The sequence below is a fragment of the Chiloscyllium punctatum genome, chromosome 32, assembly GCF_047496795.1.
Source record: "Chiloscyllium punctatum isolate Juve2018m chromosome 32, sChiPun1.3, whole genome shotgun sequence".
Classification (NCBI taxonomy): domain Eukaryota; kingdom Metazoa; phylum Chordata; class Chondrichthyes; order Orectolobiformes; family Hemiscylliidae; genus Chiloscyllium; species Chiloscyllium punctatum.
In genome coordinates this window covers 13,723,684-13,747,401 of record NC_092770.1, presented here as the reverse complement: position 1 = coordinate 13,747,401, position 23,718 = coordinate 13,723,684, and the positions used below count along the sequence as shown (strand labels likewise).

General features: G+C 41.0%; 1 protein-coding gene across 1 annotated transcript in view; it reads left to right on the top strand.

Moving 5' to 3' along the window:
- Positions 1 to 23,718, top strand: part of LOC140457899 (thyrotropin-releasing hormone-degrading ectoenzyme-like) — a 114,210-nt gene that overhangs the window by 62,062 nt on the left and 28,430 nt on the right. Inside the window, exons 4-8 of the mRNA XM_072551658.1 lie at positions 5,547 to 5,701; positions 5,839 to 5,952; positions 7,959 to 8,096; positions 11,175 to 11,240; positions 18,812 to 18,877. Of these exons, the coding sequence (XP_072407759.1) occupies positions 5,547 to 5,701; positions 5,839 to 5,952; positions 7,959 to 8,096; positions 11,175 to 11,240; positions 18,812 to 18,877 (539 nt within the window). The remainder of the gene's footprint in view (positions 1 to 5,546; positions 5,702 to 5,838; positions 5,953 to 7,958; positions 8,097 to 11,174; positions 11,241 to 18,811; positions 18,878 to 23,718) is intronic.

Sequence of the window (23,718 nt, the reverse complement as noted above, 5' to 3'; positions counted from 1 at the left end):
ACTGGAATCGTCCAGGAATTAATCCCTCTGAATTTCTGAAAGTAACTTGTCAGTTTTCACCCCAGTCCTGCATTCACGTTGGCTTGGAACTCAATTAAAACTGCCCCTCCCCACTCATATCATCTTGCAGCAATTTTACTCTTATATGTGTCCCTGAAACAAAACTCCTTTGACTTGAGAGTTAATAATCATAGAGTCTTCCATAGAGAAAGTGAGGACTGCAGAGCTGAAACACGTGTTGCTGGAAAAGCGCAGCAGGTCAGGCAGCATCAAAGGAGCAGGAGAATCGATGTTTCGGGCATAAGCCCTTCTTCAGGAATGAGGGTGTGCCAAGCAGGCATAAAAGGTCTTTTTTAAGAGCTTCAGGGCAGAGGAGATGACCTGGGGGGTACAGTGAGAGAGGGACTCACTGAGATACTTGTAAAGGGAGGAGGAGAGCTTCTTCAAGGTAGGCATCCTTGCAAGAGGATTCGCAGTAGGTTTTATCTTAGCCTTCTTGGCACACCCTCCTCATTCCTGAAGAAGGGCTTATGCCCGAAACGTCGATTCTCCTGCTCCTTTGATGCTGATAGAGTCTTCCATCCAAAGTCCCATTCATTTCTAGTTTCTCTAGTCCCTGCTGCAGAAGGATCTTAGGTGTCTGTAAGGTAGATGGAAAAATGAGAAGAGGTGTGGTTTTCCACCCACCATATTACTACAGAACTCCCAACATATCCTGTAAAGGTAGCTAGAAACAATGGTCTCCCGAAATGTTTTTTCAGTGCAATAGCCATTGGTTCAAAAAGAAAAATTAAACACCCAGCAAAACCAAAAGTCTGGCTATGTGCATGATCCAATAGTTTAAATGGCAATCCAAACTCTGGAGTTATTATTAACCTTTTATGTAACCTATCCAATTCCACATTTTTCTTAGTATTCTGAAGAAGGGTCTCTGCACCCAAAACATTAACTCTGTTTCTTTCTCTACAGATGCGGCCAGAACTGCTGAGTTTCTCAAACAATTTCTGTTTGTGTTTTAGATTTCCAGCATACACCATTATTTGGACTTTAAAAAATATTTTTACTATGTACTGATTGTCCATCTCATTAAACGCATCATACATTGGCCATGCCTTGTAGGCCTCCAGCAAGTTATTCTTTTTGTAAACTCTGCCCATAAATTAGATTAGAAACTGCCCTTTTCGGTATCCGTGCCTTTTACATTCAGTTTGAAAAATAGTTTATTCATCATTTTACTCCTTCCCAATAAGAATAAAACCAAACTCATACCTTCCTGCTCCTTGGATAGGGTCCATATCTCTGCCTCATTCCTCCACTGCTCGTATGGATCTAATTCTGAAAATGCAAAGTGGATAATCATAATTCATGATCCCGCAGTATGACTCATATTAAAAAGCCTTCCGGAGCTTTGCTTCTGCTGGAAACAGGAATAACCTTCTACTTTCTATTTCTTCCACACTGAACAGATTAATGTTAATCCTCTGCTACCATGGTTTACACTGCAATATTGATAATGTTGAATTAGGCAGCAGAAGGCATTTAGACATTTACAAAAGTTTCAGTGTAAATCTGCAGTGTATTACAAACATGAATTTTCAGCTTTATCTTCCAGACCCTTCCCCGGACTTAATATCAAGGCACTGTCCCTAACCCTAATGCTAACTCTAACCCCTCTTCACTTTACATTTATTGTTCGTATTTGAAGTCAGGTGCTGAGTAACCAAAGTGAGCATCAGTGAGTAGTTTATTGCTGAACAAATGCAGTAGCCATTAGTTCGCAAAGAGCAATTAAACACCTGTCAAAACCAAATGTATGTCTTTGTACATGATCTAATAGTTTAAATGGCAGCACAAACTCTGGAATGATCAAGTGCAGCTTGATAACACTGTCACTGACCGCTTCCATCACTTTGCTAATGATTGGGATTAGACTGATGGGGCAATGATTTGCCGGGTCGGATTTATTCTACTTGATGTGTACAGCACTCACCTGGGTAGATGCCTCTGGTGTGGTTGCACTGGGAAAGCCTGGCTAGGGGTGAGGCTAATTCTGGAGCTCAGGTCTTCAGTACTGTGGCTGCAACGTGCTCAGGGCATATAGGCTTTCCAGTTTGCAGTGTTTTCGGCTGTTTATTGATAGCACTTGGTCTGAATCGAATTGGCTGAAGACTGGAAACTGAGATGCTGGAGAGCTCAAGAGAGCTCAACTAAAACCTCCTGTTATGGTAACTGGGTTGTGCTCCTGTACTCAAAATATGCCCCCTGCACACATCACACAGCCTGACTTTCCAGGTCAACAGCAGGTCTTTGTGATCACGCTGGCTTTAGTTTAAGCATCTTCATTCACCACAAAGTGCATGTAAAATGCAATCTCCTTGTCTTTGTCACTTGTTATCACTGTTCCCTTTGTGCCAATACTCTGCTCTGAATCTGAGTCTGATACTCCCAGAAGGTGCTCCCTGAGTGAGGTGGAGATGTATAGTTGGTGGCTGGAGTGGCAGACTCAGAGTTTTGAAGCCTGAGACTTCTCTTGGTCCATGAAAGCACCTTCTATCAATCCATCTCTTGCAATATATATGGACTCAAACCCAATCTGAACCAAACACATGCAAAAACTTAAACATGACAAACTAAACACTACCCACTAGAGAAATAGTGACATCCATCACCCCACAAGGACCAAGATTATTCTCCCCACTCAAACCTTATCAATTCCATGTGGCTTACATCAACTGACAGGCCATTAACATTCTGTAGAAATCTAGGTTTCTCTCTTCCTGAAATAGCTGTCAGATTTGGTTTTGATCGATTTTTGTTTGGCAAGGGTTATGAGTAACATGGGTAGATGGAGTTAAGAATTGGATCTGTCATGATCTCCTTGCATAATAAGAGCTGACTCAAAGAGCTGAAGAACTTCCACCTGTTCCTGTTTTTCAATCAGCCCTGTATCCTGAAAGAGTGAACTGAGTGCAGATTGAAAAGAATTCTAAGAAAGTTTCTTGTATAATTTGTGAAAAGCAGTCGATAAGTATGTAGATAAGTAAGCATTTCTCTCTCTTCCTAACACTATTCATGCATCATTTTGTAATATTTTAAGTCATGTTTTGTAATATTTTGAGTCATGTAAACTCAATTGCATTTTTAATTTTATTGTTGACATCAGCTCTGAGGTGCGCTGAGACTATATTGGAGAATGTGGGTGGATTAGCAAATTATCTACCCTCTGCCTCAGCAATTAGAACATTTGCTGAAACAAAATTGCAGTTAGAAGTCACCCACATAGCATATGGGCTTAAAACTCCCTTATTAACTGAAAAGTAGGAGAATGTGACCTACTAATTTTAAGAGAAAAGTATATGGCTGTGATGTTTATAACTTATAGAATTTCATAAACTCAGTTATAGAGTCATACACGGTAGAAACAAACCCGTTGATCCAACCAGTTCATGCCAAACATTACCCCAAACTAAATTAGTCCCGCCTGCCTGCTCCTGACCCATATCCCATCAAATATTTCCTAATCATGTGGGCGGCACGGTGGCACAGTGGTTAGCACTGCTGCCTCACAGCGCCAGAGACCCTCAGGCGACTGACTGTGTGGAGTTTGCATGTTCTCCCCGTGTCTGCGTGGGTTTCCTCCGGGTGCTCTGGTTTCCTCCCACAGTCCAAAAATGTGCAGGTCAGGTGAATTGGCCATGCTAAATTGCCCATAGTGTTAGGTAAGGAGTAAATGTAGGGGTATGGGTGGGTTGCGCTTCGGCGGGGCGGTGTGGACTTGTTGGGCCGAAGGGCCTGTTTCCACACTGTAAGTAATCTAATCTAAAAATCTAATCTACTTATCCAAATGTTGTAATTTTACTCACGTACACCACTTCCTCAGGAAGTTCATTCTGCATCCAAACTACCCTCTATATAATCAATTTGCCCCTCATGTTTTTTTTAACTCTCTCTCCTCTCACCTTAAACATGTGCCCCCTAGTCTTAAAATCCCCCATCCTAGGGAAAATACAACTGCCATTAACTCTACCCAAACTTCTCGTTATTTAATAAACTTCTGTAAGATCACCTCTCAACCTCCTATGCTCCAGTGAAAAAAGTCCATGCCTATCCAGCCTTTCTTTATAACTCAAACATTCCATACCCAGCAACATCATTAAAGATTTCCAACAGCAATTGCCTAGTTTTAAGATCATACTTTCACAAATTGTGTAGAATGTATTCGCTGCTGAATTCTGCATATTGAGGGAATGGAGTTAGCTCTGCCTAAGTGACTAATAAATGCTTTCCTGGCAATTTTTCATCATGGCAACAGGATGTTGAAGTTTATCAATCAAATTTGTTTCTGTATTCACAAATGTTGCCACACCTGCTGAGTTTCTCCAGCACTTTCTGTTGTTTTACCAAGGTACCTGTAAGTGTGTGGAAATCTCTGTTTTCACTAAACACTTGTTATTTACATATAATGGGAGATTTCCTTCTATCAGCTGAGTCTGTAGTTAGAGTAAACTTGGTACAAGACCAGATGGTAGAATAGGGTGTTAGAGTACCAACTCTCTCAATTCTTTATAAGTCTTGTTCATGCTGCTATGAGATGGAACAAATAGGGAGTACTTTACCTTGGGGAGGAAACAAAGGTCACAAAGCTGAGTGAAGTCAGTCATATGACTCATAAATATCACCCCCCCCAACAGAAGACCATGCTAACCCTTCCTTATCATCACAACACGTTGCTGCTCCTTATTTATGCACTGTATTAATGCCCTCTACACCTGTAATCAGAGGTCTTCTCCAGTTCTTGATCATTCTTTGTTTAACAATCTTCTTCTTGACCCCTGCATTGAACTTACCTCTTGCTAATTTTTACCTGTGTTCTTTTCACAGGTAGAATTGCAATAATGCTTAGGATTAACATTTTCTGTTCTAATTGACATCTCATATATCTTCATAAAGTTCCTTCTTATTTGGCTACTTACGAGGCTGAAGAGTTGATTGAATTTTTAACTGAATGTGATGGGGAGGGATTGGCAGGATGGAAGTGAATGCTGTTTTATCGATCCTGTCCAATGTTACATTAAAGTTCATTGGCAACACTCCTGTACCTCCCTGTAGCTGGTTTTGCAACAAAGCTGGTGGAGAGACAGAACTGAGTTTTCCACCCTGTCAGGCAGAGTTGGTAGGTAAACTCAAGGAAGGCAAACAGAGGAAACTAACCTTAGAAGGAGAGGAACTTCAAAATAAGGAAATTTGTTGCAGTAACTGAGTAGTGACATTTGATAAGAAGAGTGAGAAAATAGATTGAGGTCCTTTAGTGCTTACAGTTATCCACTGGATAATGCATCATCACAGATGGTGCATTTCAACCTCCTGTCATGCTAATTCCTGAGAGAGGTACCAATCCTGCCTTAAATCCAATACATTTGACGTATGTTAATGTTGTTCCTACCAATGTACTGGAAACAACTTTTAAGAACATAGACATTAATAATTCCTGGCAAAATGTAGTTCGATTGAAAGAAAAACAAATTACTTGTTTTTTTTTGTGACAGATCTGTTAGCAGTACCGAAATATCCATATGCTGCTATGGAAAACTGGGGACTGAGTGTGTTTGTAGAACAAAGGATATTACTGGATCCTGGAGTTTCCTCCATTCCCTATTTACTGGATGTCACCATGGTTGTCGTACATGAAATCTGTCATCAGGTATATAAGCTGAGTCAAAACAAGAATGGCTTACAATTTTGTTATCACAGTATTAAGTCCTCTTTCCAACCTTGTGGAGAATTTTGAACACCCTGATGTTCTGATTTTGTGCCTAAATACCTTTTGTTTACTCCCAGTGGTTCGGTGACCTTGTGACTCCGATTTGGTGGGAAGATGTATGGTTAAAGGAAGGATTTGCTCACTATTTCGAATATGTTGGCACTGATTACCTTTACCCAGACTTCAACATGGTAAGTTCATAGCCAATATTTTTGCGAGCTATTGCACACCTCACTGACTAGCTGCAATTTTGTCAGAATCAAAGGGCAGTCTATTTATAACAATACTCCAATACTCTATTTATAACAATGCACCAATCTGCTGTGCATGTAAGTGTTACTACCTATTATACGATAATCACTTGAATCAAGTATGAAATTTGTTCAGAAAGACATTCCGTTAATATGTTTTTTTTTTGTTGGAGCAAGTATGATGTTCAAAAGATGCCTTCTAATTTTTTTAATCCCAAAGCAATTTTTAGCACCAGCATTTATCCTGAAATTTGTATTTCCAGCCAATAATTAAAAGTTTTAATAAATATGATAAATATGTTAAAATATAAATAAAACCTTTGGACTGTATATAAAAATTGGATGGGATAGGTTTGTAATGCTTGCACTAGATTCAGTTTTACATAAAATTGATGAAGAAGATCAGTCACCTGTTAAGATCTTGTGGTGCTGTGATAGTGTACACCACTTGGCCAGAAGGTATGAGTTCATGTCACCTGCTGTGGAAGTATGTCATAACATTCCCAAAAAGGTTGAGTTGGAAGACTACCTTTGGTCAGAAAAGGCACTTAAGTACTTGTAAGGAAAGGTAAGTTGTTGCATATTTTTAAAATCCCCTGTTTACAATCAGCTTTTTTCAGTACTCATGAGAGATGGCTAACCTGAAATGTTAACTCAGTTTCTTCGACCACAGATGCTGCCAGACCTGCTGGGTATGTACAGCATTTTTTTTTGGCTATGAACTATGGTAATAGTGTTTAATGTACATTGATACCATTTGGAAATTTGTATTCTTAAAATAAAAACCGATGGATTTTCACTTAAGTCTGTGAAGGTCAATTTTTTAACAGGTCAGAAAGTCACTTTGTACAGTGCTCTAAAACATTGTTTGCATGAAAGCATGCAATTCAGTCAAGTGCATAGCAGGATATCTGTAGTGTTAATTGATGAAAGATTTACACTCCTGACTTTTTGTGATGTACAGAGAAAACAGACCAGGAGCCCTAAGGTTTAGTTCTGATTTCAGTTCTGAAGAATCATATCCATGGTTCAGGGAAACAGTTTTTCCTCTAGCAAGAGGACTTTTTTTTTTACAGTGAAATTTCCAATTGGTGAGAGATTTTTGTATAGATGTTTTCAAGTTGTTGAACTGAAAAAGACGTTTAGGTCAGCAGAAAAGAGATTCTGCCCAGCAGAATTGGAAATAAGTCAAAGCTGTTTCAGTTACTGTACAAGGGGAACTAGAATGAGTCAGTTTGTTAAGGAATTGAGTGTTGCAATCAAAATGATAAATCTCTGGGATTGAGTATCTGGAAAGGATATTGCTGAGAAAAAGATTGAAATCTTGATTTGTTTATGATTATATCTTTCTGAACTGTCATATATATTTGATTTTTGTTTCTTTTTTTGTGCAATAAACTTGTATTCTTGTGTTAAAGAACATTGGCAGCCTCTTGTGAATATGTCCAAACACTAACCATCATGGTAACCAATCGTAGAAATTAAATTTATAATCCCTCAAACCAGGTTTCATTCTGGGATATGAATTATACAGTATTACAATCAGCTGGGGTCATAACAAGATGTTATGTTGTTGGTTTGTTGGAACTGTTAACATTGAAATAAATCTTTATTACATTTTTACAATAAGATTTGCAATCTTCTCCTCAGTGTTCATTTTTTAATTTTGCTTTTTTATATGATCAAGATAGAGAGTTTCTTATTGTGTAATTTATGGTTAACAAAGATATTCACTTGATAATGATCTTTTGAGCCAGTGTAACAAATTTGTGCACTTGTAATCAACTAAGGGTATTTATTGCCAGCTTTTAAATGTTGTTGTTTCTAGTTCAGCAATATAAATACATTTGACAAGGACCTTCACGTGTTTTTAAAAGCTGCTAAGTCTCGTTCAATTGACTGTGAATCCATAGAGAGTTAATCTTGTACTTGTGTGAAAATTTCAGGAGAAACAGCGATTTCTGACGGACGACCTTCATGAAGTGATGCTGCTCGATGGCCTAGCAAGCTCTCACCCAATATCCCAGGAGGTCCTGCAAGCAACAGACATTGACAGAGTCTTTGATCGGATTGCTTACAAGAAGGTGCTGTGGCTGACTCTGTTTGAGCAGAAGACTACTTTTTTTTTTTACAGATTAATATTTTTTGTCAATTTGAAATTGTCTTTTCTGGATGTTGAAACTTAACTTTGTATTATTTTGTACTCCAGTTTCTGTTGAATGGGTGGAGATATGGAGGACAGGGTCAGGAAGTTGTGCAAACCCTATTTAGCTGCTGTACTATGTCCATTTCTGGACACCCCATGACGTAGTGTCATTGGATAGGATATAGAAGAGATGTACTAGAAAGGATCTAGAGGTGACTGATTGCAATAGCTGATGTCTTGATATCCAAAAAGGTGCAAATTTAATATAATTGAAGGGAGAAAGTGTCATAACAATTTTTTTCGCTCTCTATTACTGTTTAGGATTTGCAAGAGGGGCATTCCTAATAAGCTGGTGGATAATTAGAAAATACTTGAGGGAGAGCAAAAAACATGCAGGGTTCTGGAAAGAGAGGGGGAGTGGGGCTAATGGAACAGTCCTTCAAAACAGCTAGTAGAGGATTAATGGGCCAAACAGCCTATCTGTAGTGTTTGATGTAATGGACTTTACATGGCAGCCCGGTTCCTATCAGCTGCTAGTTGAACACGTTGGGGGCAACCGACTCAATATCCTAACGGCTGTCCTGTAGCAACATAATGTGGGGGGAGAATATTAATTTAAGGTGACACTTCCGCCCATTTCTCAGGAGCAAGTCCCACTTTCGAGAGGCTGCTGGCCAGCTGGATGATTGGCAGCTCTGAAGCTTCAGCTGTTCACCTGGAGAATATTACTTAAAAGGATGATGGCGGATAGGCAAAGACAAACATTTAAGGAGCACTTGGAGGAACTGCAATCATTGTTCATTCCTCTCTGGTACAAAAATGAAACGGGAATGGTGGCCTGACCATGGATAACAAGGGAAACTAGAGATCGTATAAGATCCAAGGAAGTATGTACAATTAGTTTAAAAGAACCCTAGTAGACGAGGATTGGGAGCATTTTCGATTTCAGCAAAGGAGGACAAAGGGATGATTAAAAGGGTTGTACAAAGGTGAACTTGTGAAGAAATACCTACAGAAGCTTTTACAATCAGTTTTATATATTAAGAGGAAAAGATTATTGATGATAAATGTAGATCCCTTTTGGTCAGAATTAGGGCAAGTTATATTGGGAAACAAAGAGGCGGGCAGACCAACTAAATGCATAGTTTGGTTCTGGTTTCACACAGGATGATACAAATAAAACTTTGGGGTACTCAGGGTCTAATGAGAGGGAGGAACTGAAGGGAATCAGTAATGGATGGAAAATTGATGGGATTAAAGGCTGATAAATCCCTAGGGCCCAATAATTGATATTCCAGAGGAATTAATGCAGTGATCTTCGAAATGATGAGCGCATTGATAGTCACCTTTCAAATCCTCTAGACACTGGAACAGTTTTCATTGATTGGAGGGTAGCAAATTTAACTCCATGAATTAAAGAAAGGGGAGATAGAGAGAAAAGAAGGAAATACAGATGAGTTAGCCTGACATTGGCAGTTGGGAAAATGCTAAAATCTATTATAAAAGATTTTGTAGCCAAGCACTTGGAAAATAGTGGCAGGATCGGACAGGTTTGGCATGGATTTATAAAAGGGAAACCATGCCTGACCAATCTATTGGAATTTTCGGAAGATTTAAGTTCTGGCGTTGATAAGGGGGAGCGAGTGGATGTGGTTTACTCTGACTTTGAGAAGGATTTTGATAAGGTCTCAGATAAGAGGTTAACATGTAAAATTGAATTGCATAGTATGGATTGGGGGTAGTGTAGTGACTTAGATTGAAAACCCGTTGACAGACAGGAAACAAAGACAAATAGGGCAGTATGGTGGCTCAGAAATTAGCACTGCTGCCTCACAGCACCAGGGACCCAGGTTCGATTCCAGCCTCTGGCAACATTCTGTGTGGTGTTTACATATTCTCCCCATGTCTGCGTAGGTTTTCTCTGGGTATCCGGTTTCCTCCCACAGTCAAAAGATGTGCAGGTTAGGTAAATTGGCCGTGCAAAATTGTCCATAGTGTCTAGAGATGGGTAGGTGAGGTGCATCAGCCATGGGAAATGCAGGGTTATAGATTAAGAGGTGGGTCTGGGAGGGATATTTTTTGGACGGTTGGTGTGGACTTATTGGGTCAAATGGCCTGTTTCTACACTGTAGGGGTGTTCTATGTTCTAAATGCATCTTTTACCAAGTGGGAGAATGTGACTAGTGGGGTGTTGCATGGATCAGTATGTGGACCCCAGCTATTCACCCCTACCATGGGCAAGACACTGCTGGGTGGGACCCTTGAGCAACTGATAATTAGTGTGTATTGTCTAGGGGGCTTTGAAACCATGATTTCTCAAAAATGTGATTGCTGTGAAGTTGCTGAGCATGGGTGTCCTCCTGAGGCAACATCATCAGGTAGGTGTGCATCAGTGAGGAAGCCAGCAAAAGCATTGGCTGCAGGAAGAAGACTGTGCAACATGTGGGTCTTCAGAAATAGAGGGCGACAAACATTTACCTGTGCCTGGTGGAGTGAGAATTTGAATCCAAGCAGGGGTTGTTTGCTGGTGATTAAGCTTAACAACACTCTTACTTCCTTTGCCTCTGCCTTATTGACTGCTTCTGTTGACATCAGTAACCTCAGTCAGGTTTCTCCATGCACACTGATTTGGCAGGTCACTATTGCACTGATGCATTTTTCATGATGAGTTGTCAGGCCATTAGCTTCCTCATAGACGCCAATAAACAGGAAGACAGATCACCAGGTCTTGTTCTTGTTGCTGGATCCTCACAGATACAGGGTAGCACAGATTGATCACATATATTGTTGTTTCCTCTGAGCCGTAAAACTGGATCAGTCAGTGGTCTAAGAACAAATGGAAATTTACAGTGAAAGGGTAGAGCAAAATATTAAAGAGCTTTTATGTTCAAGTATCAGGCAGTTCTTTTTCACTTAAAGAACACATGTTTAAAAACATACTTGAAATAATCTCTGTTTGAACTCATACTGGCTAGTTATTTATTTCAAAGAAAACCATCTTTGTTTTAAATCCTAGGGTGCGGCATTGATTCGAATGGTAGCTAACTTTATGGGACAGCATGTATTTCAAGTAGGATTACAGGTGAGTAAAGTCTTGAAAAGGTATATTGTTATGTCTGGCTACCGATGAACCACCTTGCAATTTTATGGATGTATTGCTAATATAGGTGTCCACCGTTTAAGATTCTCATTGTTTAATGAACTCTCCGTCACACTCTCACTGTCTAATGAACTCCACATTACACTCTCACTGTTTAATTAACTCTCTACCACGCACACTGTTTATTTAACTCTCTATTACTCTAACACACTTTAAAGAAACACCCGTCACTCTCACACTGTTTAATGTGCTCTCTGTCACTCTCACACTGTTTAATGAACTCTATCACTCTTACACTATTTAGTGAACTCTCTGTCACTGTAACACTGTTTAAAGATCTCTGTCACTCTCACACTATTTAATGCGCTCTCTGTCACACTCGCACTGATTAACGGGCTCTCTGTCACTCTCGCTGTTCAATGAACTCCTTGTCACACTCATAATGTTTACAGAACTCTCTACCACACACTGTTTATTTAACTCTCTGTTATTCTAACACTGAACCACTCGTCACTCTCACATTGTTTAATGAACTCTCTGTCACTCTCACATTGTTTAATGAACTCAACCACACTCAGTGTTTAAAGAACTCTCTGCTACTCTCGTACTGTTTGATGAACTCCCTGTCACTCCCACGCTGTTTCATGAACTCCCTGTCACTCTCTCCCTGTTTAATGAACTCACTGTCACTCTCACGCTGTTTAATGAACTCCCTGTCACTCTCACGCTGTTTAATGAACTCTCTGTTACTCTCACATTGTTTAATGAACTCACTGTCACTCTCTCACTGTTTAATGAACTCACTGTCACTCTCTCACTGTTTAATGAACTCTCTGTCACTCTCTCACTGTTTAATGAACTCACTGTCACTCTCTCACTGTTTAATGAACTAACTGTAACTATCACACTGTTTAATGAACTCACTGTCACTCTCTCACTGTTTAATGAACTCACTGTCACTCTCTCACTGTTTAATGAACTAACTGTAACTCTCTCACTGTTTAATGAACACACTGTAACTCTCTCACTGTTTAATGAACTCACTGTAACTCTCTCACTGTTTAATGAACTCTGTCACTCATTTTGTTTAATGAACTCCCTGTCACTTTCTCACTTTAATGAACTCTCTGTCACTCTCACATTATGTAATGAACACTCTGTAACTCTCACACTGTTGAAAGAACTGTCTGTTACTCCCACACTGTTTAATGAACTCTCTGTCACTCTCTCACTGTCTGATGAACTCCCATGATCAATGGTTAGCATGTTTAATTAACTCTATCATTCTCTCACTGTTTAATTAACTCCCCATCATTCTCACATTGTTTAATTAACTCTCTGTCACTCTCACACTGTTTACTGAACTTTCTAACATGCACGCACACACTGTTTAATGAACTCTGCACTACTCTTGCACTGCTTATAAACTCTCTGGTGTTTCCAAACTGATCTTGAAGTACACATGTATTCATGTAGAGATGCTGGCTAAAACCTATCATATGATTGATTGTAGTCAGCTGCTTTTCAGAAATATCCTGAAGCACCCCATTATCTTTAAGAATCTCCAACCCAAATGACTGAGGAAACCAATAGTATTTCCTTTTTCACTCTGCTACTGATGGTGCATGGAGGTTATGTTTTCAGTTGTTAAACTGCTTTTCTGTCATAACCAATATATTTTAAAAGCTAATTGGTGGATTTCAACAATACGTGAAACATAAGTAGGTAATGGCCCAAAGAAGAACTGATTGTTTTTGGCAAAGTTGCAGAACCTCATTTGGATCCTTGAATTAGGAAGTCATAGAGATATACAGTGTGGAAACAGACTCTTTGGTCCAATTCATCTATGCTAATCTACTCCCATTTGCCAGCACTTGGCCCATATCTCCCTGAATCCTTTCCTATTCATATATCTCATCCAAATGCCTTTCAAGTGTTGTAATTGTACCAGGCTCCATCACTTCCTCTGGCAGCTCATTCCATACACGTACCACCCTCTGTGTGGAAAGGTTGTCCCTTCGGTCCCTTTTAAATCTTTCCCTTCTCACTTTAAACCTATGCCCTCTAGTTCTGGATTCCCCCACCCCAGAAAAAAGACCTTGTCTAGTTACGTAATTCACGCCCCTCTTGGTTTAATAAGCTTCTATAAGGTCACCCCTCAGTCTCTGACGCTGCAGCGAAAACAGCCCCAGTCTACTCAGTCTTTCCCTATAGCTCAAACACTCCAATCCTTGTAAATCTTTTCTGAACCCTTTTGAATTCTCCAAATTACCATTAACTTTGGGAGACAGGATGTTTTTAGAATTTTCTGAGTTTTATTTATGATGTTAATTATTTTAGTATATTTTGGATTGTTCTCTGTTTAGTGTTTTTGATAATGTTAGTATGTCAGTCGTCATGGCTGCTGTGGTTGCATTTGGCACAGCTGTCAAATTATGAGCAGAGTTTTTGAAGCAGATTGTTTGGACATGGATTGGATTGAGCCGTCTCAGTGGGATGGAAAGTCTTGCCGAAAAAGTTTTAGTTTTCAGTTTTGTAGTTAAACAGCAGATGGAAATGTCTCATGGCAGAGCTGCATGATTATAATAATTTTGAATTAACAAAATGTCGCACTCAACTGAGTGCCCTGTTTACTTGAAATATATACTTTGTTTGCCAGAGACATACATGGCATTTGCCTGAGTCAAGAAAATTGAATGAGAGATGATAAGAGGTTGTTGCAGGATCACTGGAGATTAAATTGCTAATACCTTGTTTAGAATATTTTATTGTTTGCCAATACTTTACACTGTTGAACATCTCTATCCTAGCAAGGTCATTTAGAGGTAAGTAAAGAGGATGTCGCTCCCCGGTGATAAGTCCATGATGCCATCAGTAAGCTGGTCACTGGATGAGCAAGTTTGCTTCAGATGGTTGAGTTACCTTGAATTTCCCACTGCAGGACATGCAGATCTTTATGTCAACTCAAGCATGACTACAGCTTAACTTTTAAAAAGAAGCCTGGTTATCTTCCCCTCAAAGCTGGGATATATGAACATATGTTCATAAACCATGACCTCAAGCCAGTGCCTTCTGCTAGATCCAAGAACTCATAGATATCACGTCAAATAAGAGGAAATTCAAACTAAGTCTGCAGCTGGGCGGCACGGTGGCACAGTGGTTAGCACTGCTGCCTCGCAGCGCCGGTGACCCGGGTTCAATTCCCGCCTCAGGCGACTGACTGTGTGGAGTTTGCACGTTCTCCCCGTGTCTGCATGGGTTTCCTCCGGGTGCTCCGGTTTCCTCCCACAGTCCAAAGATGTGCAGGTCAGGTGAATTGGCCATGCTAAATTGCCCGTAGTGTTAGGTAAGGGGTAGATGTAGATGTAGGGGTATGGGTGGGTTACGCTTCGGCGGGCCGGTGTGGACTTGTTGGGCCGGAGGGCCTGTTTCCACACTGTAAGTAATCTAATCTAATCTAATCAAACTTGATCATCCTGTATTTTAGCCAGGTGGGTGTGCAACATTCTGAGTTTGTAAGTGAGCCTCAGTATCAGCTTTCTGATGATTGTTGGCATCATGCACCTGTCGCCGGGGCTGTGGAATCATTTCTGAGCTAGCTCCAAACAACTTTGCAAAGATTGACATGTTCACCAGTGTACAGTTCTGGTAAATGGTGCTGTTAGGGTGTTTCAGGATTTTGACCCAGTAACAAATAAGGAACGGCAATATAATTTCAAGTCAAGATGATGTATGCATTGGATGGGAATCTGCAGGTTGTGTTATTCCCTTGCATTTGTTGGTGCCTTTGTCCTTCTAGTTGGGGGAGATTGTGGGTTTGGTAAGTGCCTTTGAAGGAAACTTGGTAAGTTGCTGCAGTGTAGTTGGTACACTTTGACAGCGATGGAGGGACTGAGTATCTAAGCTGGTGGATGGTGTACCAAGCTCTCTTGCAACTTTGTCCTTGGTGTTGTCAAGGGCTTTTCAAATATTGCCATCCAAGCAAATGAAGAGTACTCCATCACATTCAACTTGTGTCTTACAAATGGTGGGCCAGTTCTTATCTTGCTGATAGCTGCCTTTGGACCCATTGCTTGTTTATCAAAGGTAGCCTCCTCTAATCCCTGGTCTTCTCATCTATGAGGGAAACAAGGCAAATAATAATCATGTTCTTTAATCAAATTGAAGATTGTTTACTTCGACACAAAGATGTGAAGTTTAAACAGGCAACAAAAATAAAACTTAAATGATGTACAAAAAGCAAAATAAAGATTGGGAAAGACAAATGGGATTAAGGAAGAGAGATAAGAAATGAACAGAAAATATTTTAAAATTACGTATATTATTAAAAGTCTCCAATATTCTGAATAAAGAAGACTCCACAGTTATAAAGTTAAATTCTCAAGGCCAGAGAGGTTGTTCATCAATAATTATCACTCACTACTGTAGTTCAAAATTCATTCAAATCCTGAATGTATCAACCCTAACTTGTTCAGCCATGCTTAGCGTGGAATGAGTGGAAATGTAAAGCAAGTTCATGGTGGTGCAGCAATTTCAATGCGGAGTGTATAAGGACCAAACTATCCTTCACAGCAATGTCTTGATTTGTCCATTTAGCCACACTTACTGAAACATCAGAAGTTACTGCCAGATTTTATTCAGTAAAGTGGGGAGTGCTGTCAGCCTCATTGTTACTCATATTGCAAGTTTGGGCATGATTAATATTTCCGAGAGCATGTAATTGTTAACATGGGTCTGCCTAATCTATTCTGAATGTAATTTATAAATTGTTAATCTTTCCCAAATGTGTAATAATCAGTCAAAGTAAATTGTTGCTCACCTGTAGTGTGAGTGTAATAGTCGCAAGCAATTTGCTTCTTTTCTCCTAGCACTGTAGGGATTGTTTTAACAAAATAAAAACCGTGTGCCCAGCATAAAATCATACACGCATAGAACTACTGAGTCGTTAATTAAAATGCATTAATGAATATGTTGTGTGCATGATAAAGAGGAGTGTCAACTAAAATTAAGGAACAGAACTATGCATAGTTACAGATTTCCCCTATCAATTTTATTTCATGTTAGCCACACAGACATTTACTTGAAGCAGACTAAAGCTGCTTTGAACAGTAACCTATGCTCATAACATCATTGACTGTGAAATTCTGCTTTGTTGTGCTTATTTCTTTGCAGCTGCGGATGCAAAAATGGAGTCTGCTGAACATGAATGTGCTTTTGGTTTTATCTGTGCAAATTGGCATTTTAGTGAGACTTGTAGCATGCTTGCAAGGAATATCCACTGGGACTATAAAGAGTCGACAACAGCATATTTAACATTGAAGTTCACATTTTCTGCAACTGTTGAAGTTTGTTAAAAGTTAATATTTCACCATTGCCTGCTGTTCTGTAACCCTCTTTATTGTCAAAGTTTTTTTTACACAAAATTAGCTCATTTACTATTTAGATTAGATTAGATTACAGTGTGGAAACAGGCCCTTCGGCCCAACAAGTCCACACCGACCCGCCGAAGCGCAACCCACCCATACCCCTACATTTACTCCTTACCTAACACTACGGGCAATTTAGCATGGCCAATTCACCTGACCTGCACATCTTTGGACTGTGGGAGGAAACCGGAGCACCCGGAGGAAACCCACGCAGACACTGGGAGAACGTGCAAACTCCACACAGTCAGTCGCCTGAGGCGGGAAGTGAACCCGGGTCACTGGCGCTGTGAGGCAGTAGTGCTAACCACTATGCCACCGTGCCGCCCACCATTTACATTCATGACAAACTGATACCCGGATGCATGAATCTCCAAGTGGACAACTTAGTTTGAGAAGTAACTGTAACAACTTGCAAAATTCATTGTGAAGTTTGCTTCCACTTGGTATTTATTGCAATATCACTGACATGGCTACGAATAGGTTTTCAGTTTTTGACAGACACAGTGACCAGAGCAGTTGCTAGCTAAGCGTAGATTTAATGATTGCATTTTCTTGCAGGCAGTGACAACTGAGAGAAAGTGACAGCAATTATCCCCAGAGAAACTGTGCAGTTACCTGTTGTCAATGCTGGTGGAGGTTGGTGTTAAAAGTCAGATCAGATTTGAGGAATTAAAATGGAAGAAGCCTGATACTTGCGCAGATGTCTCAGTGCTTACGTTGTTGCACCAATTAAAATTTGGAGTATACACTACTGCAGAGTACTGCCTTTTCTTTGCTTTCCTGACCATCATGGATTTGGAAAGACCAACCTACTTTTCTATCACACCAAGTATTTTCAAATAGTCCTTTTCAGTAGCATTGGCTTATCTTTAGCTTTTCTGTGCCATATATTTTATAGAACCACATTCCTCAAAGTGCCCTTTCCCTTTGAGGTTTTGCATCAATTAGTTAATTAAGGTATAAGAGATATTTAATGGAGGAGGTAATGGTCTAATGGTTTTATTGCTAGACTATTAATCCGGAGATCCAGGTAATTTTCTAGAGACCTGAGTTCAAATCCTGCCAGGACAAGTTGAATTCAATAAAAATCATCTGGAATTAAGAGTTAAATGTAGACCATGAAATCATTGCTAATTGTCAGTAAAAACCTGTCAGTTTCCTTCCAAAAGGACATTGGTGAAACAGTCATTCTTGTCTGATGCAGTCTACATTTGGCTTTACCCCATAGAAATTAGGTTGACTCTTAACTACCCTCAAGGCAATTAGGGATAAACAATAGATGTTGGCACGCTAGATTTGTCTTCATTCTGTGAATGAATGAAAAAAAGGTTATGAGTTTTTAAGGATTAGCCAAATCCAGTCATAGAATCATACAGTACGCAAATAAAACCTTTGCTCCAACTCGTCCATGCTGACCACGTTTCCTAAACTAAACTAGTCCCACTTGCCTGCATTTGGCCCTTATCTCTCTAAACCTTTCCTATTCATGTACTTCTCCAAATATCTTGTAAATGTTGTAACTGTATTTGCATCTACCACTTCCTCTAGCAGTTCATTCAACATATGAAACATCCTCTTTGCGAAAAAGTTGCCCCTCAGGTCCCTTTTAAATCATTTTCCTCTCACCTTAAAAAGTATGCCCTCCTAGTTTTGAACTCTCCAACCCTTGGGAAAGATCTTGGCTATTCACCTTATTAGTGCCCCTCATAATTTTATAAACCTCTATATGGTCACTCCTCAACTTCCTACGCTTCAGTGAAATATGTCCCAGACTATCCAGCCTCTCCCCACAACTCAAACCTTCCAGACCCAGCAACATTCCGGTAAATCTTTTCTGAACCCCACTCCAATTTAATACTATCCTTTTATAGCAGGGTGACCAGAACTGTATACAACTTTTAATGGGTAAATGTAGTTAAATATTTCTAGTGTAAGATTTAATGTGTAAGAGTTTCAGTGTCAAACTACATGATGATTGGTTGAATGATTTTGAAGTATTTGTGACAATGAGTAAACTGAATTCCCAACTCCGCATGACTTAACTTGCTGTTTTTTAGTAGAGTAAATTATTTGTTCAGCCATGCCTCAAGAATTTTCATAATTCCGATTTTTCTTTGTCCAATCTAGGACTTTTTGATGGAACACATGTTTAGTAATGCAGGAAGAAATGACCTTTGGAACAAACTTACAGAGGTAACTTTTTAAAGGAAAAGTATTGTGGTTTGAGGGAATGATCTGAAGTATGTATTATAGTGACACCAAAATGTCCTACTTTTGAAAATATACTTTATTCATTTAAAAAATCTTTATATACATATATAGTCACCAGAACAGTTCAATTCTGTACAGTCTTTGCATAATGTTGAGAACAAACCGAAGTCCAAGACATTTCTTGTTTAAGATTATATTTACATGCATTTGAAGAACTGGGAGGGTCCGAAACCTGATTGGACCCCATTTAAATTCAGCTGAAAGACCTTAGATGGTTGTCTTCCTCCACTGTGCCTTGGTGACAGCTGTCCCAAGCTTTAGTCTGTCCCAGCACCTAGTCCTGGACCTTGGGATGTGCCAGTCTGCAACACTCCATCAAAGTCAACTCCTTACTCTGGAAGACCAACAAGTTTCAGGCAGACCAAAGAGCATCGTTCACCGATTGATGGTCTGCCGTGCACAGTCAATGTCTGTCTTGGCGTGTGTCTTAGGGACCAGACAATAGAGCACAGAGTCATTCGTCATGGAGCTGCTCGGATGAACCTTGACAAAATTCAGGAGGAGATGTGTGTCAGTCTCTAACCCCTTGCTGCCACTTCAAGGATGGCTTGCAGTGGTGCAGAGAGTCCAGGTATACATGAAGGATCTCCCAGGTAGTACCCACTCACCACCAGCCAAGTGATATCTTGGTGCTTGTTGGAAAGCTCTGGTGATGAGGCATCCTGCCAAATAATTTGCTCAGGGAACCAAACGACAGGATCCATTTAATCCTTTTCCCGCAGGATCTCGAGGATACAATATACTAACCACTTGCTGATGGACTTATGAAAGGTGTTTTTCTTTGTAAATTTCTCCATAAAGGACAGGTGATATGGAAGACCAGTCCCATCCTTCGCAACACCAGGGACAGGTAGAACCTCAGTAGACAGTGACAATTGGTGTTTGTGTACCAGGGATCCACGCACAGCTTGATGCAGCCGCACACAAAGGTGGCATCAGGATGAGATGGTGTTGGGTATGTTCTCCCTCCTGTGGTTAAGGTCCATTTTAGACCTGTAGAAGAAGAGGAAGATGAGTTGTGTGACTGCAATGGCACAGGTTCTGGGAATGGGCTAGACCAGCGCCACGTGCTATAACAGAGAGTGCTTCACATCTGATGACCAGGTTTTACCCACAATGGAGACAGAGAGACTGGTACTCCCAACAGCCCACTTTCTACCTAACCTTGACCATATGCTTCACCCAAGTTTTGGTACACACTCTGGTCTCTCAGAAACATATTCCCAGTACTTGAGGTAATCTGTCCCGACAGTGGTGGGAATAAAGGTTAGGTTGGCCCAGTTCCCAAAGAATATGACCTTGCTCTTGCCTCGACTTAACTTGGTTCCCAAGGCAAGTTCGAACTGGTTACAGAAGCTTCTGAGTCTGTGCACTGACAGCAGATCTGAGCAGGAAACAGCGATATCATCTATGTAAGGGAGGCTTTGACTTTCAGACCTCCATTGCCTGGAATAGTAACCACTCTCAGGGTCATATCCTTCCTGTTAGATTTGGCAATCCTCCACCACTACCCTCTTGTCTTCTACCTTGTCGCCTGTTCTGTATCCAAATAGCTAGTTCTCCCTCTATTCTGTGTGATCTAACGTTGCTAACTGGTCTACCATGAAGAACCTTGATGAACATCTTACTGAAGTCAATATAGGTCATGACCACCGTTCTGCCCTTATCAGTTCCTCTTTGTTACTTCTTCAAAAAACTCAACCTAGTTAGTGAGACACGACTTTTCACACGCAGAGCCATATTGACTATCTCTAATCAGTCCTTGCCTTTCCAAATACATGTAAATCCTGTCCCTCAGGATTCTGTCCAACAATTTGCCCACCACCGATGTCAGGCTTACCGGTCTGTAGTTTCCTGGCTTTTCCTTACCACTTTTCCTAAATAGTGGCATCACGTTAGCCAACCTCCAGTTTTCTGGCACCTCACTTGGACCTATAGATGATACAAATATCTCAGCAAGGGGCCCAAAAATCACTTCCCTAGCTTCCCACAGAATTCCTGGGTACACCTATCAGACCCTAGATAGTTACCCACTTTTATGTGTTTTAGGATGTCCAACATTACCACCTCTGTAATATGGACATTTTTCAAGGTGTCGCTGTTTATTTCCCCACATTCTATATCTTCCATATCCTTCTCCAGAGTAAACACTGATGGAAAATATTCATTTAGTATCTTCCCCCATCTCCTGCAGCTCCACACATAGGCAGTCTTGCTGATCTTTAAGGGACCCTCTCCCTCCTTACCCTTTTGTCCTTAATGTATTTATAAAATCTTTTGTGATTCTCCTTAACTCCATTTGCCAAATCTGTCTCATGCCCTCTTTTTGCCCTCCTGATTTCCTTTGAGTATATTCCTACTGCCTTTATACTGTCTGAGGAATTTACTCGATCTCTGCGGTCTACACCTGATATGTGCTTCCTTTCTTTTCTTGACCAAAACCTCAATTCCTCTAGTCATTCAGCATTCAGCCTTGCCCTTCACCCTAACAGGAACATACTGGCTGTGGACTCTCACTTTCTTAAGGTTTCCCATTTTCCAACCATCCCTTTACCTACCAACATCTGCCCTGATCAACTTTTCAAAGCTCTTGCCTAATACTGTCAAAATTAGCCTTCCTCCAATTTAGAACTTTTAGATCCAGTCCATCTTTTTCCACAACTTTTCATGAAAGAAAAGCAAAACTCTGGACTGAATCTTATGTGTTTTTCTCGAAGTCTGAATATCATTGATTATTCTTTTTGGAGGGTTTTTGTTGTGTGACGTATTGAGCTCTCTCACCGTATCTTACCAAACTCCTGCATTAAAGACCTATTCTGCCACTCTGTCCCTCATGTCCGATTCTAGTTTCTTCTTAACACACATCATTCTGTAATAGCTTACCAGCCAGCGGATATCCACTGAAAGATGGCATCCCATTTTAAAAGACCATTGTGCACCTGGGCAAGCACTGTCATTCCAAAGGTGTCGGCTCATTGAACCTGAACTTGGCAGAGAAAAGGACAATGGCACCACAATTTCCCATCAGGGACCAGGAGACCCTTGTGAATGGGAGGTGAAAAGGAGAGAAGATCTCTTCCTGAAAGACTAGCAGAGGAGGCCATGCCACCAGAGCCTGCCAGTTTGCTCCAAGGTCTCCACCCAGGTCAGTACAGTCTCCAGGATTCAGAGGAATGGCCAGCACATGTCAAAAGAAGCTAAAGAACTTCTCCAGTGCCACACTCTTCTATCATCTACCTCACATTCGCCATATTCCTGCTCCTGCACCCACCTCCCATCAAGCCTCGTGCTCTGCCCCTCTCACTATTGCTTCAAGGTCTTCCCTTACTCACTGTGACCACCCTCATCCCATTTCCCACACGACTAACCCTGCGTGACCTCCTGATGTGCGGCTCCTCACCCCCTACAAGAATCTTCACCCTTGCGGGAAAAGAGCAAGATTGCAGCTGTGGGGGTGAAGACGAACATATCGGACAATCAGGTATGAATTGCTCTCTGTTGCACTCCTGCACTGACATTAATCCTGCTGCCAGTCTTAATCCCTGCTCACCTCTTCTAACCACTGGCTGTGACATCTGTCTCTTGCGTCTTGCAGGAACACACTCACCTCCATGATGTTTTCAGGACCACCTCCTTGACCTTCAAGAATGGGAGGATTGAGGCCTCATGCACCCTCCCTATCGCCAGCAGCTCAGATACTGACACCTTGCTGAGAGAGTGTGGTAGCACAGTCGGGGAAGCTGATCCACGCTCCAGGTGGCCCAGCCTCACAAGGAGACACGGTGATGCCAAGGGCCACCTATCTAGAGGAGGATGCACACACACACACACACACACACACACACACACACACACACACACACACACACACACACACACACACACACAGGCCCCTCTGAAATGTCCTCCAGACGTGGCTAGGCCCTCCACCTCTACCCTACCTGCCTCCCTCTGACGCTTGGAAGTTAAAAACCAAGGAGAGGCAACTTGCCTCTGGCAAGGAGACCAATGGCAGGTCTGGCCTGTCCAGACACTGTGCCCTTGGAGGTAATCTGATCAAACCTCCAGGACCAGTGGGCTCCATTGTCAAGTGGTCTCTCTTCAGTCCAGCTGTGGGGCAGTGGGTTAGGTATTCAATAAAGAGCAGGGATGCTATATTGGCATGGTATAACACACTGGTCAGGCTACCAGCAGGAGATTTGTTACAGTTTTGATCATCACATTACAGGAAAGATATAATTGTGCTAAAGAGAGTTGCAGAGAAGTGTTCCCAGCGACTGGAAACTGTAGCTCTGACAAAAGATTGGACTGGCCAGGGATTGTTTCCTTAGAGGTAAAGGTAAAGTCACCATAGTCTTAACGGACTATCGGGCTGCTCTCTCAACAGCGAAGGCTAAGGAATGATTCAACTGAGTTGCTTGGACAGGGAATATCCAGAGAACAGGTCAGTTAGCAGAACTAAAGGCCATAATGAAAAGCCATTTCATCTAAAGGGTGGTTGGTGTGAATGTGTTGCCTAGTTTGATGGTTGAGACAACTTAATGCAAAGCTACAGTTGAAAACTGTGATTACAAGGAGTGGCTTGATGCGCACATGATGGGCTGAACGGCCTCTTTCTGTGCTGCAACATTTCTTTTATTGAAAACCTTCTCGTCTCTACCTCTCTCTCTCTTCCTGTAACGTGCATTGTAGAACCTTCCACGTTTTCGGCTGTCTCACCTAATATCCTTTGTGCTCCATAATACTCCTGTGAAACACTTTCA